The following is a 17,168-nucleotide window of genomic DNA, read 5'->3' on the forward strand; positions in this document are numbered from 1 at the left end:
TATTTCTTGTGCTTGAAATGTCCTCCCATTTCATCGTGTGCCTGGTCAATGCCTGTTGTCTACCTCTGTGATTTTCAGCAGAGATCTGTGATGCCGTTTGGGGTGGGATGATTCTTTATGCAGGGTTGACCTGGCATTATAGGACATGGAGCGTCCGTGGCTCTCAGGTGCTGAATGCCAGTAGCAGGTCCCTTTCCTCTTCTGTTCTCTCCCCATCCCACTAATCCCCTCATTTGCGAACCTAAAAAGATGCCCTGCCCCATTTCTAAATGCCTTCTGGGGATAGGAGTGCCCCTAATGGGAAAACTATTAAGGCCTCAGTTTAGGCTACATCTCCTTGGGGAGCTGTGCTGATACCTCAGCTACTGACAGACTGGAGTATTTCTGCCTCCCTGTACTCCTAGAACCCCACCTGTATTTTATGGTCTTATTTTCCTCTCTCCCTGGGCAGCAGTTCCTCTGAGAGGAGTCATTTCTGCATTCTGATCCCTAGGATCTTTATATGACCCTTGGTATTGTCTTTTCCTTAGGTTATTTACTGACTTCACATCTGTAAGCCCTTTCTTGTCAAATAGATTGATATATACTTGAAGGGGACACACTTTTTTCTCCCCCTAGTAATAAGCATATAGAAGTTCTGAGTAAATGTGCTGAACTAAATTAAACATTTAGACATTCCTTTTTTTCTTTGTCCCTCCCTCTTTCTCTTTCTCTCTCCCTCTTTCTTTCTCCCTTCCTTCCCTCCTTCCTTCTTTCCTCCCTTCCTTCCCTCCTTCCTTCTTTCCTCTCTTCCTTCCCTCCTTCCTTCTTCCTTCCTTCCCTTCCCTTCCCTTCCCTTGGGAGAGAAAGCTTTGCATGTGTGGAGCAGTTGGGGCAGGGGCAGAGGGAGAGAGAGAGAATCTCAAATAGACTTCATGCTGAGCAGGGAGCCCAATGCTTGGCTTGATGTCATGACCTTGAGACCAGGACCTGAGCTGAAATCAAGATGGAGGCTCACCTGACTGAGCCACCCAGGCGCCCCAAGACTAGGCCTATTTCTAAGGCTAAGCCTCCTTTCCTTTAATCTTTGCTATAAGGTCATAATTCTGAATGTTATCATTCTAGAGTTTCTCCAGGTTTTACACGTATATCCACTAGTTTTATTGTCTAAATTGGGTCTACTAATTTAGCTATACCAGTTTAAAAATGTCTTAATTTTTATTGTTGATTTGGCACATAATGTTAGACTAGTTACAGGTATACAACATAGTGATTGAACAGTCTGTACATTATACAGTGCTTACCGTAAGTGTATTCACCATACATTAATATAATAATATCAACTGTATTCTCCGAGCTGTACTTTTCCTCTCCGTGACTTGTTCTGTAGCTGGAAACTTGTACCTCTTAATCCCCTTCACGTATTTTGCTTCTCCCTCCACCCCTCTGGCAACCACCAGTTTATTGTTCTCTGTTTTTGTGTCTTTTTAAATTTTTTTAGATTCCACGTAAGTGAAATCATGTGGTTATATATTGTATTCCTACACTACATTAAGCTAGAGAAAAGAAAATGTAAAAAAAAAATAAGGCAGAGAAAATAAATTTAGAGCACTGACTATATGTATCGAAGAAAAATCCATCTGTAAATAGACCCAAGCAGTTCAAACTCATATTGTCCAAGCATCAGTGTATTTCCTTGCTTTATAAAAATGAGTGGAAAATTAAAGAATAGAAATGAGAAGCTGGCAAAGAAACAAGGGTCTGATAAATCTGATAAGGTCATTTGTCCAAGTAGAGAATTATTAGTACCAATGAGGTCTCCGCTGAACTTGTTTGCGTACGCTGTTAGGCAGAAAAAGCAAAAGTAAAGCACATTGTAGGAAAAGCTGGCATAAATTTCGTTAAATTCTGACCAAAAGGGAACATGCAGTTAGTGTTATGAAGTCTCTGGCAAGGGACCTTTGGCCCCTGAACTTCCCTTTTGTCCTGGATTCCGTGTGTTTTAGGGATGGATTATGTATAAAAGTCCGGGGCCAATGACCTTTCCTCCTTCCATACTCTTATTCCAGCCTCTCTCCTTAGTGTTTCCTGTATAGTATGCGTCCGTGTCTTATTTTTCAAGCTAGTCCTCCACCCCCCATTCCATTTATAACTCATTTATTGCTTCATACTTGCCCACACTATCGTGTTCTGTCAGGTCAGTGCTATCACTCCTTAAAACTTGTAGCCTTTCATGGTGGTAGATCTTACTCGAACCAGATTGTCAGTTCATCAGTGATAGGGGTGGGTAGTGTTTTATACATTTTAATCTTCCGCATGACAGCCTCCCTGGTGCTTGGCATGGAGTAGGTGACAGTGAATTGACTTTTGGACGTGATAGAGGAACCTCAGAGACCTATTGCCACCGAGGAAGTTGACACCGTGATATGTTGTATCTTGCTCAAGATGCCGAGTGATAGAGCTTTGCCTCGATTATGGAGGATACACTAAACAGATTGATAGCTTAAGTGAGATAGTTAGGGGATTGTTTTTAATTGATTTATACAAGGCTTTGCATCCAAATGCAGCCTACAAAATACAAGTGAGTGTGACCGCTTTGGTGAGACATTTTGTTAGCAGCTAGCTCAACTCTTTGTCCTTCAGAAGTGTTCTCGCATTTAGGCTGCACCATTTCAGACTGGCTCCCCTTCTTCCTCGCCTGCACTCTGTTCCTCCACCTGAAGCTGCTTAGCCCTGCCTCACTCAGGTAGTAACACTAGTCTGAAGCCATTCTGTAGACACCACTGTGTATTTAACAGGCTTAGTTCTCAAATGCTATCTTCTTACCCATTTCCATCGTGCCAGGACCGAAGCTTTTCCTTAGACTTGGCCTCATCTCCCTGTTGTTGATGCGTTCTTTCCTCCTCCAGTTAGCAGAACAGTTGTGAAATAGTTAGAATTCTCCGCTCCTAGGTTTGCTTACAGAGCTGTGAATCAACATTTCCAGGAGAAGGTTTCAAACCATGATGGCAGAAGAGTTGTCCCAGTAGTAACGGCTCCACCCTTGGAGTTTTCAGACTCTAGGGGGAATATTCAGCTCTGTAAAATCACATCTTTCTCTGGTATAATACCATTCAGAATTCTTGGTGCTTGGAGGTTCCTCTGGGCTGGGGTGAGGCTGAGTTGGGTGGACCCATTTCAGACGTGCCTGGCCCCAGCCAGTGCTGAGTCATTTTGATCATTTTGATATTTAGAGGTCATTTGAAATACTCAATGCTTAAAAAACGCTTTAAGCTTAATAATTGCAGCTAGCCTTTGAGTGGTTGTGATAGGCACTAAGTGTTTTCTGTTGTTGGTGTCAAATCTCTCAATCCTCCCAGTCATCCAATGAGATAGGCACTCTTACTATTACTGCCGACAGATGAGAGACTGCCCCAGGGAGGTGAGATAGTGGGCCCGGCTCACACAGTTGGAAGAGGGCAGAGCTGGGGTTCAAAAGCAGCCTGTTCGTGAGACATTACTCGTATGAGGTGTTTGCTGCTTTTTAGCCAAGCAAATTGCTATCTTTTACACCATGTTTATGTGACAAAAAGCCCTTGTGCTGAGGTGAGCTTGGGCTGCACAGACCACACAGGCTGGATTCACACGCCATTTTGGCCCCTTCCAGCTGCTTGATCTTGGCGAAGTAGGCGCCATTTTGCTGAGCGTTCTTTTACTCCTGTAAAGTGGAGATGGTACCATTGGACGTCCTCTTATGGGGAAGAGCAGGTATCAGGGAGGTGCCTAAAGTGAATCTCTGTAAAATGGGGACCAAGATCTTATAGGAAACAGTGGTGGAAAAAAGATTTGCCTGGGGTTCTACTTTCTTGAAAATGAAACCAGAATTATGAAAATGAGTTTTGTTTATAGAACTTTATATTTGATTTGTGTGGCTAGCTAGCAGCAGGGCATCATGGGTAGGAGCACAGGCTCTTGAAGCCCGAAGCTTGATATCTGCGCTGCCGTGTTCAGTGTGACCTCGTGCAGATGCAGTTTTCAACCGCTAGTCTTTATCCTTAGGAGGAACATGAGGTGTGTGTGTGTGGGGGGGGGGCGGGGGAAGAGAGGGAGAGGGAGTGATGGTGGGGGGGTTATAATTTTTTCTGACAAAATTGATGCTATCACATTTGATTTTCAAAGCACTAGTATGAGGATTTTTTTTTCTTTTTAAGATTTGTTTTAGAGGGAGAGAGAGCACGGGGGGAGGAGGGGCAGAGGGTGAGGGAGGGAGAATCTCAAACAGAATCCGAGCTGAGTGCGGAGCTCCATGTGGGGCTCAATCTCACATCCCTGAGATCATGACCTGACCTGAACTTAAATCAGGAGTCTGAAGCTTAACGGACTGAGCCACCCAGGTGCCCCAAAGAGTTATTTGTATTAGAAATACTTAAGAACAACTTCTGTTTTCTCATAGGATAGGGAGGAGAATGTACTCTTCTTCCTCTAATACTGAGCTTATCTTTAGGCATTTATCTCTTTAGGATCACTTTTTCACTTGTTAATGGATCTCTGCTACCTTCTTATTGATCAGCAGTGTCATGATTTGAGGACTTTCCCGATACTCAAAAATACTATTCTCAGTTGTATTTAACCTTATTTCATCTTAAAAAAAAAAAAAAAGATTTCCAATTTTATCTTAGGTTGGTATGTATTTTACTTATGACATCCTGTAACCACATCAAGACTAAAACAGCTATAAAACATCTGAGGTCCAAGGGGGATTTCCTGGAGAATAGGCAGTAGCATTAAGTAGGAGGAGTGGGTGAGGTGAAGAAAGAATGTGGGAGGGAGTTGCTCCTAATCTTTCAGGGGGTCAGTTGATTTAACAATTACTTTGAGGGAGGCGCCTGGGTGGCTTAGTCAGTTAAGCGTTTACCTTCAGCTTCAGGGCATGGTGCTGGAGTCCCGGGATTGAGCCCCGGATCAGGTTACGTGCTCGGGAGAGAGTCTGCTTCTCCCTCTCTCTCTGCCCCTCACCCGGCTCGAGTCTGCTTCTCCCTCTGCTCCTTACCCTGCTTGTGCTCTCTCTCAAATAAAGACATAAAATCTTAAAAAACAAACAAAAAAACCCCGATTACTTTAGGTTTAGGTAACCTTTGCTTCAGTGTAACCTTATAACTGTAGGGATTTGTAAATAAAGATTCAGGTAAGTAAGACCTCCTCCTACACGTTCTTCTCATGGCTGCTGTGAGGGTTCTCTGAGATGTTTGTAAAATATTTAGCATGGTGCCTAACCATATCATTAGCCTTCCAAATGTAGTTCCTAATAGTATTAATATATACTTGACCATTATTTGCTAATAGGTCCTGTAAGAGGTATACAAGCCAAGAATTTTTGGCATGTTCAAAGACAAAATTAAAGTCATGGGTTTTATATGGAGAAACCCAGAATTCCATAAAGTCAAGACTGATTATTTTCTGTGTAAATTGAATATTATATTTTCTCTTATTTTTAATTTGGAATATTCTCTTCATCTGTTAAGTGGTCTAATTTTTATTAGAAGTAACTAGCAAATGATGATACTGGAATATTAGGTATTCTTTCTAATATGTGTGAAATACTGAAGATTTTGTATCTTGATGTTCTTTCCGTAAGAGTTTTTTCTCTCTGTTTTGGAAGTGAACTTAAAGATTGTCGTTGTGTACCTCAAATCATTCTCTGGTGTCTGCCAGAAAGACTGGAAATACTTTGGCCTTAAATTTTTCGAGAAACATTTTTGAAACAAAAAACTTAAAAAAAAAACTACTTGAGTCTGAGAATTTTTGAAATTGCTGATGGAGAAGTCAAGCATTGGTAAATGAAGTGTAGAGCATAACATTTGTGTAGTGAAAAGCTAGTGTGTGTAGAATGTGGGCAGCTATCTACTTGCCTAGCAAATACAAACTGGTTTTGTTATTAAACTTGACATAAAAGGAGGCACGGTGTGGTTTAGTCAGGCATCCGTGCAAGTGAGTGCAGATCTTGCGAGGCATCAGTTTTAGAAAAATTCAAATGAGAATACGGTTTTTGAAGTTTGAAGTTAAATTATTTCATTGAGTTTATAATACATGTGCCACAGATTATTCTCTCTCCAACTCAACTAAGAAATTCTAAGAGCGATTTTTTAAAAGACTTTATTTATTTATTTATTTGACAGAAAGAGAGAGAGCACAAACAGGGGGAGCAACAGAGGCAGAGGGAGAAGCAGACTCCCCACAGAGCAGGGAGCTCGATGCAGCACTCGATCCCAGGACACTGAAATCATGACCTGAGCTGAAGGCAGACGCTTAACTGACTGTGCCACCCAGGCGTCCCCTGAGAGCGATTTTTAGAAGGTTTGGGACCAAGGCTGATAATTGTGGGGACTTTAGTTTTACTTTATTTTTAAAAAGAGTGAAAAGTAGTTTCTTTGAAAAACAAAACAGTTGCTGTTCAAATGGTTGTTAAATGTCTTTTCTGAAAAATGGCAAAAGATAGAGTAGGCGGGATAATGAAATCTGAGTTCTTCAATATGTCAGGTGAAATGGAAAGGACATGTTGTCTAGCCCTTGATGTTTACTTTTCGGCTGAGATCATAGTATAATGCAGATTGGAAGCCCTCACTTAATGTAGTTGGTGTCATAATGACTGAAAAGTGTAGAGAAACTGGATCCTTTGTAGCTTTAAAGCGGTAGGAGACTGCCTTCTGCCCTGTGGTCCAACTCCCATGCAACTCCATGCTGGGTAAACCTGGAACTCCAGCTCTGGTGTGGTGGACACACTCCGCAGCTCATTCCTTAGTCTACTAAGCCTGCATGGAAACCACTGGGTAGAGTACCCACAGCCTGACAAGTGGGGGAGAAAGCCTTATTAATAGGAGCAGATCTGCCAAATGTTGTACCCTTCCTAAGTTAAAAAAAAAAAGCACGTGTCCTTATTGTGTTTATTTATAAACTGTACTACTGCAACAGTATACTTTCTAAAATCTTGGGGCGCCTGGGTGGCACAGCGGTTAAGCGTCTGCCTTCGGCTCAGGGCGTGATCCCAGCGTTGTGGGATCGAGCCCCACATCAGGCTCCTCTGCTATGAGCCTGCTTCTTCCTCTCCCACTCCCCCTGCTTGTGTTCCCTCTCTCGCTGGCTGTTTCTATCTCTGTCAAATAAATAAATAAAATCTTTAAAAAAAAATAAATAAATAAATAAAATCTACCCCAAATTTAAAAAGCTATGAAGATTAAGGACATCCGGGTGGCTCGTTCGGTTGTATCTGCCTTCCGCTCACGTCATATCGAGTCCCCCATCGGGCTCCTTGGTCCGCGGGGAGCCTGCTTCTCCCTCTGCCTGCCACTCCCCCTGCTTGCGATCTCTCTTGCTGACAAATAAATAAATAAAATCTTTTTTTGAAAAGGCTACGAAGGGGGCACCTGGGTGGCACAGCGGTTAAGCGTCTGCCTTCAGCTCAGGGCGTGATCCCGGCGTTATGGGATCAAGTCCCACATCAGGCTCCTCTGCTATGAGCCTGCTTCTTCCTCTCCCACTCCCCCTGCTTGTGTTCCCTCTCTCGCTGGCTGTCTCTATCTCTGTCAAATAAATAAATAAAATCTTTAAAAAAAAATAAAATAAAAAAAATAAAAAGGCTACGAAGATTAAATGTTATTAATAACCCTTTTTGTTCTCACTGAAACATTGATATATAATACATGCCAGTGAAAGTAGTAAGACACATGGATCGTTATTTCGTTGGTTTAGTAACCCTTCTGTAACCCTTCATTTTGAATGTCTGGTTCGAAGCACTTTTACCTTGAAATTGGATTTAATGTGTGTCATAGCTGAATACGATAACCTCTTTATGACACATTCTAATGGAAGTACAGTGCTGGCTACACTTAAAATTTAGGGGATTTATGGTTTAATCCCATCCACTAATTACACAAGTTTCCTCGTGTTTAAAAGTGACTGCAAACTCCTGTCTTCCCTGATGTCAGTCAGTCCTTCTAGAACTTAGAACTTGTCACATTTTTAAAATAGAAAACCCATGAAACATTTGATTTTGAAAGATTTATGTAGATTTGAACGCTTTTATATTTTCCAAGAATTTAAAGCCTGCAGATGTGAGGACTTCATTAGGTTGCAAGCTTTAATTACTGCAGCAAAGTCACCAACCAATGGTAACATGTACTAATGTTCTTTTTCAAAATGTTATGATGACTTATACTATCTATAACCTGAATTTCCTTTGAGATATTTTTCACTTATGAAAATATCACCCCTTTCTTGATGGAACAGAGTATTTATTTGGAAAAATGAATGTTTTTAAAGACATGTCATAAATAGCCACTTTTCTTAGAAAAACCAGAACTTTCTATTTTGGAAAGAGAAAATTATGTGGTACATGTTTAAGTTTGACAGCTTTTTAAAGTACTTTTCCACAGTATAAGCCGTACACCTCAGTGTGGCATATAGATTTTTATGATCCTTTCCCATCTCATGGCAGAAATTGTAAAGATTGGATCATGTTTGAAATTCTTTTTTTTTCTTAATTTGAAGGTGTAATTGGCTTTATTCAACTGAAATTCTTACTGCTATAAAATTAACCACGACTGACGTACTGTGGAACTGTGTGGGCTTTCAGTTTCAAGTTCATTACAATGTCTTTGCTATGGATGACACAGTGAATGAATTTCACTCATGGTGCTTTTTGAGCTTCTTATCCAAGCAGCTGCCCTACCAGTGGTTGTAGTTGAATGCTTTTTCTATAGAATATTACTTTTTTTCCAAGATTTTTTTTTTTTTAATTCATGAGAGACTGCGCGCACACCAGCGACAGATAGCACAAGCAGGGGCAAAGGGTTAAAGGGAGAGGGAGAAGCAGACTCCTCACTGAGCAGGGAGCCCGACACGGGGTTCAATCCCAGGACCCTGGGATCATGACCTGAACCAAAGGCGGATGCTTAACCTACTGAGCCACCCAGCTGCCCCTACAACATTACTTTTTATTAAAGAAGTAATTCAGTCTTCAGATTAAGTCCATATTCTCATCAAAAGTGGTTTCTTTTAGATGTCTCATCAGACAAGGTGTAAAAAAGCTGAGTAAGGGAAAACATCTGTACTTTTGAGTGTATGGCAAACCTGTCACACAGCATGGTGTGTTCTAAGATTTATTAGAATCTTCAAAAGTGTTCAAAGTTTTGCTCATAAAGGGATACATTTTGGTTTTATTGTTTACTGTGTATTTCATTACTTTTTAAACCACATTTACTGTAGAATGTACTTCTTTTGCTATTAAGTAGAAATTTAAAAAGATCCAATTTTATGAAGTATAGTGAAATTTTTTTGATGGATTGAAATTGTGCATGGCATGATTGTAAACATAGGTAAAAAAATTGTTGATACCTTGAAGTGCAGTATAAATTTAGGGAAAGAGGTCATGGTATATGCTATTATATATATGTATACATATATGTATGTATGTACATATATACATACATGTCCATTATATACATGTATAGATATATATGTATATATATCTATTTGTATATAGTATATAATGTAAATACTTTCATATTTTAAATTTTAAGTATGTACTTGATGGCTGATTTTTTGGGAGGGCTATTTATTTTTTCTTAGATTAGACTATTTTTATTCTGTAGTGGGGTTGATGAATAATTCATATTTAGGAATGAGAGTCTCATTTGTCATATTCTTATTAGTATTATCTTTAATTTGAAGTTTGCTTCCTAGAGCCCTTTAGCCATTTATCCAGTTTATGAGGTCAGTTTCATTAAGAATTGATTATAATCCATAAGCCCATTTAAGTAGGTCTACATAAACTGTCACAGCACACAATGTGTTGAAAATGAGCTTGTTAGACCTTTGGTCTTCCCTGAGGATGACTTAGGGAATATAGCTTGTGACCTAGGAGGGTGCCAGTGGCAGCATGTGTATGAAGTATTAATAAAACTGAAGTTAAAGGTTTTTATAAAAAATAGAACTTCGAGTCTTTTCCTTCTTCCCTAGTGTCTACTTTGGGTAATACTGTGTGAAATGTCACAATTCAGGTTGCTATATGCCTGCTGCCCTACCAGACGTCCCCGGGGTACTACAGCTGGAGTTTGGCCTGGGACCCAGAGGCAGAACTCGGGTGATGGTTGGGTCTCTCTGTCTGACCCTTTCAGACTTCTCATGCAGTCTACTCTTCACTTTGTCTTTAGGTCTTTCTTGTTGAGCTGAGGTTTTTGATGGCTGGACTACTTCCTGATCGTCTTTGTGTAATGGTTGACCCCCTGTAGGTGTTTAGTGAATCCCTTTTGGAATGATGCTAGCTATTATTTATTTATTTGTTTATTATTATTTTTTACACTAAGCCTCAAGCTGGTTTCTGGGTGTGGGTTTTAAAGGGGCAGACATACCCAGACACAAATGGGGTGCATGCAGCTGGTGGAGAGGTTGGTAACAGTGGGGCACATACCCACTGTGTGATCATGAGACTGAAATCTTTGGCGTTGTGGATGAGAGGCAAAGAACTGTCTTGTCACTAAGGTCTCCTGCCTCATTTGGACCAAGGTGGATTCTAACCTCAGAGTAGCCTGTTATTCAAGGAGTTAAGAAAACTTTGGACATGTTTATGTTGACTTTCTTGGCTTCTTGAAATATTTCTTTTTTGAGAGTTGCCAGTAGGATAATGTCTGGGGTTGATAGGTTTTCCTTATGTGTAAAAATTAATGTGAAAGAAAAAAGGGGGAGGGTATTTTATACAGATAGACTCTCTTTCCTGTCGTTCATGATTTTGTGTCTGCAGTCTTCCTCTCCTTGGTTCTTCCTCTCTTGTTGTTGATAACTGGAGGGCAGGATGCAGTGGTGCTGGTTGGTTATGGTGCCTCCTGTAATAACAGTTCTCATTCATTATCTTCTTTGTAGATGCAGAAGCCATGGAGTTGAGCTGCAGCGAAGTACCTCTTTACGTAAGTCCCTACGCACTGGGCTTCAACTCTCAGTGCCCCTTTCTGACACTCAAAACCTACATTAACTGAAGTGGGGAGAGAGGTTTGGCTCACTGTTGACTTGAAGCTTTTTACAAAAAAAACCCCTAGAGTGTTAGCATCTCTTTCAGGTGCTCACGTGGACCCTTTTAAAACTGATTGGCTCTTGGTTCTAAAGTCTGGGTTTTAGGGGCGCCTCGGTGGCACAGCGGTTAAGCGTCTGCCTTCAGCTCAGGGCGTGATCCTGGCGTTATGGGATCGAGCCCCACATCAGGCTCCTCCGCTACGAGCCTGCTTCTTCCTCTCCCACTCCCCCTGCTTGTGTTCCCTCTCTCGCTGGCTGTCTCTATCTCTGTCAAATAAATAAAATCTTTATGGAAAAAAAAATAAAGTCTGGGTTTTAATGATATTTCCCTGAGGAACTTTATTGAAAGTGTGTAACCTCTGGACTCAGAAATACCCATTTCATTCATGTGAATGATTTTTGAACATTGTATTTTATGATATCCTGATAATATTCAAGAATATCTTCTCTGTGTGTCTTTTTTTGGGGTAAGGTTTAGTGACAGTTGTGTTCGCTAAATGAAATAGGAATTCAAAGGGTAAAGTGCTGGGGCATCCATAGAATAGGTGGGGGTTGGGGTGACGGAGATGCCCAATGAAATGCTAGGTTAGGTGTGCCTTCTGCATTGAAGGAGGAAGGATTTTGTTCTTGAGGACGATTACTGGGTGTAACAGGGGAGTAGTGAATGGATGGTCTCTTCACATATAAAATGGTATATGGCTTCATCTTCCTTCCTTAGTTCAGGAAAAACCTCTTTTTGGAATCTGACTGAGTTGGTGGGGGGTGAGCATGGATGGGTGTGTGGGAACTGTGGTTTCAGGTGACCTTTGAATCATCAGTGCATAGAGTTCAGCCAGAGTACTACATCTAGACTAAGAATATGAATTCAGTTTAGGTTAATCCTTAATAGAACGAAGTATGAAGGAACTAGAACAGACTTTATCAGAATCTTCAGTTAAAATCTATTTATTCATTTCCCCTTATCACACTTCACTATACAGGTAGCCCACCTTCCCTCCTTCTTCCCCTACCCATCCCCCCACCTTATACATACCCTTCTCTATTCTCTGGAGAAAAAGTAAATGATAAAATGAATGGATGTCAGAATAATGAAAGAGGTGCCTTCTGGGCTGCCCAATGGTCTCTAGTACTCTTTCTAGGTTGCGATGTTCAGGTCGTAAAGTGTCTGTAGACAGTTGGGCTCTGCTCAGCCATAATTAAAGATGAAGACTGGTCCAAGGCTAAACTGTGAATAGCTCCTAAGTCTCCCTGGCTTTTTTTTTTTTTTTCTCCGTACTTTTCTCCTCCTCAGCTCTACTCATTCTGTCCTTGCTCTCCTACCTCAAATCCCACAAACCTAATCAAGATATAAAATCTTGTAGTTGATCAAAATCTTATAGTATAGCTGTTTTGATTCCTACCTATTCGATTATGATCAGACTAGAGAGTTATACACATAGCCTAAGGAAAGAAGGGGCTTAAAAAACAGAGGCAAAATATTTTGTTCTAATTATCAAACAGTATATACTAACTAGAATAAAATGAAATATATGAAAGGTGTTAAGAAGACATTGCTCAGAATCTCATCCCCCTGTAGATGTTATATTAAAATAATTCTTTGTTGATTCTAAGGTGCAGTTTGTCCCTCTCTCATTTCAACGTCTCTGAAATTGAGATGTTCTCATATCCGATGTGCATTCTGGCAGCTGTCATGTTGTAGTTACTACCTATGCATGTGTGTCCTTGGTTACAATGGTCCTATGGTTGTCACTTAAGATTACTTGTGACAAAATTACTTGTGATTTTGGTGATACATGAATTAAATGCTTTCAAGATGTTTCTACCAGAATTTGGCATTAAGAAGCTAAGCTACTGTGCACACACAGAAACACAGAAGACATGGAAACAGCAGCATGATACGTGATAAAATCTGTCTAAATTTAGAAGTTCTTGCAGTGAGAATAAAATAAAATTCAGTCGTATCATAATTGGTAATTTTTTTAGTGGAATATAAAATGGAAATTATTAACTGATGATCTTGGATTAGATGAAATACATTATGTATGTTTGTGTTTAATATGACTCTTACTCAAGATACACACACACACACACACACACACACACACACATGTTGTAACCTGATCTCCGCCCCCGACTTAAATTTTTATGTCAGTATTACAAACTGATCTCAGCCAATTTGAGTACTTGGGCACATGCAGTAAGAGGTCAGAGGGGATGCAGTATAATGAAAATAAGACTTAAACCAATTTCTACTAAATTAGTAACGTAAATAAAGCACACATAAGAACTAGACTAAAACTTGTTTCTGTATTTTGGGGCAGGCCTCCTCTCTGCTTTTCTGTGTTCAGAAGTTTGATAAATATTCACTTCTAGATTCTAGTTTATAAAATCTGGTTTGTAAATATTTAATTTTTAACATTCATAGATATATTTCATATATTATGAAAATTGCAAATATCAAGAAAAATTAAAACCTTATGTTTAATCCTGTCATCAGTATAAGCACTGTTGATATTTTCGTATGTTTTTTCAGAGGTGTATTTCTATTTTTGTTGAATTTTATTGACATTAATGCATTATTAAGGCATCTATTTGGATGATGTTTTCTTATTTGACTGTAATATATATATAAGATATATGTATTAATATATTTATATATATAGATATCTAAAGATTTTATCTTTTTAAAGTAATCTCTGCACCCAGTGTGGGGCTGGAACTCATGGTCCTGAGATCAAGAGTCACCAGGCTGTACTGACTGAGCCAGCCAGGTGCCCTTTGACTGCAGTATATTAGATCTCTTTATTTTGTTCCTTTTATCTACTAACTAACTAATGTACTAACAATCTTAATTGTTATGATTTGTTCTTTTAGAAAAAGAAATTGTCTCTGGTACGTGTATAATGAAGGTAAAACCCAAATAGAACTAGAAATTTTAAAGGGCCTATAACATATTGAGATACCTTTAAATTATAAAATAATAATTGTATGCTAATGAAAAATCTTATTAAGATGGTCTTTAAAAAATATAAATTGCAAGATTTATCTCATGAAGGACTGGATCACATATATGGAGTGATAATTATGGAGGAAAAATTTGATAGAAATCATTCCCAACTTTGCCCCACCCTCCACAAAAAGGCACCTTGTTCAGGTGATTTTGTTGTTGTTCCTTTGATTATAAATGTTGTGACATAAGAATTAATTTTTAAAGTTCAAAGGTCTTTGCTTCTTGGTCACCAGAGAGAATCCTTACTAAAAATGGTAGAGTGTTTATCAGTTCTAGTAGGTTTTTGGTGGTCTTTATGGTATTCTTTATGTAGTATCTTAGCATCTGCAAATAGTGAAAGTTTTACTTCTTTACCAATGTACATGCCTTTTATTTCTTTTTCTTGTCTGATTGCTGTGGCTAGGACTTCCAGTGCTATGTTGAATAAAAGTGGTGAGACTGGACATCCTTGTCTTGTTCCTGACCCTAGGGGAAACGCTTTCAGTTCTTTGCCATTGAGTATGATGTTAGCTGTGGCTTTTTCATATAAGGCCTTTATTATGTTGAGGGGTGTTTCTCTAAACCCACTTTATTGAGGGTTTCTGTCATGAAAGTTGTACTTTCAAATACCGTATGATTTCACTCTTGTGGAATTTAAGGAATGAAACAAATGAACAAAGAAAAGAGGCAAAACAAAAAAATTCTTAAATACAGAGAACAAACTGGTGTTTACAAGTGGGGGGGGTGCAGGCGTGGCATGGGTGAGATAGGAGAAGATTATGATTACACTTACCACGATGAGTGCTGAGTAATGCATCGAATTGTTGAATCACTATATTGAACACCTAAAACTAATACAGCACTGTTATGTTAACTATAGTAGAATTAGAATTTTTTAAAAAGTTGGTGGAGAGATCTCTCTATACCTACAGAAAATCTATGGATGTAAATACTCTTTTTTTTCCTCATGCATTTTGTTTGGATCCATGAAGAAAGCTTTCATGTTTCTTTTTAAAGTTTCATTCTTTTAGGTCTTTCACAATTGTTTTCTATTTCCACAACAGCTGTCATTTTAAGGACTGTTTTTTGTCCTTTCTGTGGTCTGAATTCTAGGAGCATTTTTTCTGTTTTTTTTTTTTTTTTTAATTAGATTTATTTAGAAAGAGCACATGCGTATGTGAGCTTGTGCAAGCAGAGGGGAAGGGCAGAGGGCGAGGGAGAGAGAGAATCCCCAAGCAGACTCCCTGTGAGCGTGGAACCGGGTGCTGGGCTTGATCTCAGAGTCCTGGGATTGTGGCCAGACCCAAAATCAAGAGCCAGCTGCCTAACCAAGTGAGCCACCCAGGCACCCCCAATATTTTTTATTTTCTACTTATGTTTTCTGTATTGTTGAGTCTATGTATCTTTTTGCCAGGACAGTTTTAGTTTCCATTACTTCATTTTTAGTTTCTATGTAGTATTTTCAAATCTTCGCCTGTTTCTTATGCCCGTATAGTTTTATAATCTTGGGTATTTTATTGTGTGCACAAAGAAAGAACTTACAATATGTTTTTGTATCTCAGGAATTTGTTTTAGAGGGTGTTATGATTTCTGATTCCGTCTGGTGTGCCATAGAACTTTATAGTTTTTTTGGCGAACATTTCCGCTTGCTTATCTTTAGGAAGGATGCGATCTCAGTGTTGGAGATGCAGGGATATTCCTCAGCTCAGCCACAGGCTCATTCTCATTTTTAAAATGAAAAATGGAAGTCCGTTGAGTTGCTATTGCAGGAAAAGAGAAACACTGCACTGTTAGAAGGTTAGAGAAGGAGCAGGGGTTGGTGACTGGTAGCCAAGGGTTTTATATCTATTTGTAGACCATGGGGATGTGAGCCTTGCAAATCCAATTTTCAGCCTCTGAGCAGCTTCCTGCATCTGTGCTCTAAGGGCACTAAAGGAACCCCTTTGGAAGGCCAGGCTATTTGCTCGTGATAGAACAAATAGTAGACATACTGCTTGGAGGTGTAAGCTTATTATGTTTTTTATTTTTATTTATTTTTAAGGATTTTATTTATTTTAGAGAGTGAGAGGGGGAAGGGATGGAGGGAGAAGGAGAGCATCTGAAGCAGCCTCCCTGCTGAGTGGGGAGCCCAACACGTGGCTGGAGCTCAGGACCCTGAGATCATGACCTGAGCCAAAAACCAGAGTGGGACACTAAATCGACCTCTAGGTGCCCTGAGGCTTAGTTTTTAGATTGAGTGGCAACATGGTTTTGGGAGGAGGAGTGTTAAGCTAGCAAAGTGCAGTGGTGATGAAGCTAATGACAAGTGTGAAAGCCTGGAAAAGTGTCAATTGTAATTGATAGAACTGATCTAAGGTGTTTATTTTTGATCTTAAACATCCTTAATTGAGGTTTCCCACTTGGGAGGTTGAAAGTTCTATATTGGAAGTCTAAGTTATTTTTATTCTTTTAGATTGTTGTTTTTAGCCCTTTGTTTCCTAGTTTGTACATAAAAAGATCGGAAATGATGCAAGTAGAGTTTAAAAGGAGAGATTTTGCTTACTCAGTATTTGCTTGAATTTTGAAAGAGATTTTGCCTTCACAAGCCAGATAGTATTTTTGCTGTTTGTTGTTTTTTGATTACTTTTTAAATTGTGTTTTCTCAAAGTTTTTGTAGATTAATAAATGTCATAAAACGAATATATGTTATACTTGTTAATCTAGTAACTTCCTCTTTTCACATTATATTTTGATTTTTATGTAAGTTGTAATTAGCACTAATCTTCCCAAAATCTGGTCAGTGCTGTGAGTAAAGCAGATGAGCTCTTCCTTGAGAAATTGCTGATTGCAAAAGTTTTTTTCTCAATAAAAATAGCTTTATTTTAAATAAAGTTATTTAACACTTGCTCATCATAAAAAATGTAAGCAGAAATATTAGAAATTACTTTTTGCAAATGTACACACAGTGTTCCATAAAAGGAATCCTATGGAAAATCTGTAAGGATCTTGGGCAGATTCCATTAATTATTCCTCCCCATTTTATACCTCCTTTTCTGTCTTCCCTGATAACTACTGTTGAACATTGATGCATTTGTCTCAGCAGCAAGCATTAGAATCTCCTTGGAACTTACTGGCAAAAAGAATTGTGAGACTTTTACCCCAGACCTACTGAATCAGACAT

The 17,168-nt window shown here is 39.3% G+C and overlaps 1 protein-coding gene across 7 annotated transcripts in view; it reads left to right on the forward strand.

Moving 5' to 3' along the window:
- Positions 1-17,168, forward strand: part of ARHGEF28 (Rho guanine nucleotide exchange factor 28) — a 298,167-nt gene that overhangs the window by 49,453 nt on the left and 231,546 nt on the right. For all 7 annotated transcript variants that reach the window (XM_026498793.4, XM_057307006.1, XM_057307008.1 and 4 more), the window contains one exon: positions 10,873-10,916. In XM_026498793.4, the coding sequence (XP_026354578.3) occupies positions 10,884-10,916 (33 nt within the window). In that variant the 5' untranslated portion in view covers positions 10,873-10,883. The remainder of the gene's footprint in view (positions 1-10,872; positions 10,917-17,168) is intronic.

The sequence above is a fragment of the Ursus arctos genome, unplaced genomic scaffold (genome assembly GCF_023065955.2).
Source record: "Ursus arctos isolate Adak ecotype North America unplaced genomic scaffold, UrsArc2.0 scaffold_5, whole genome shotgun sequence".
NCBI lineage: Eukaryota > Metazoa > Chordata > Mammalia > Carnivora > Ursidae > Ursus > Ursus arctos.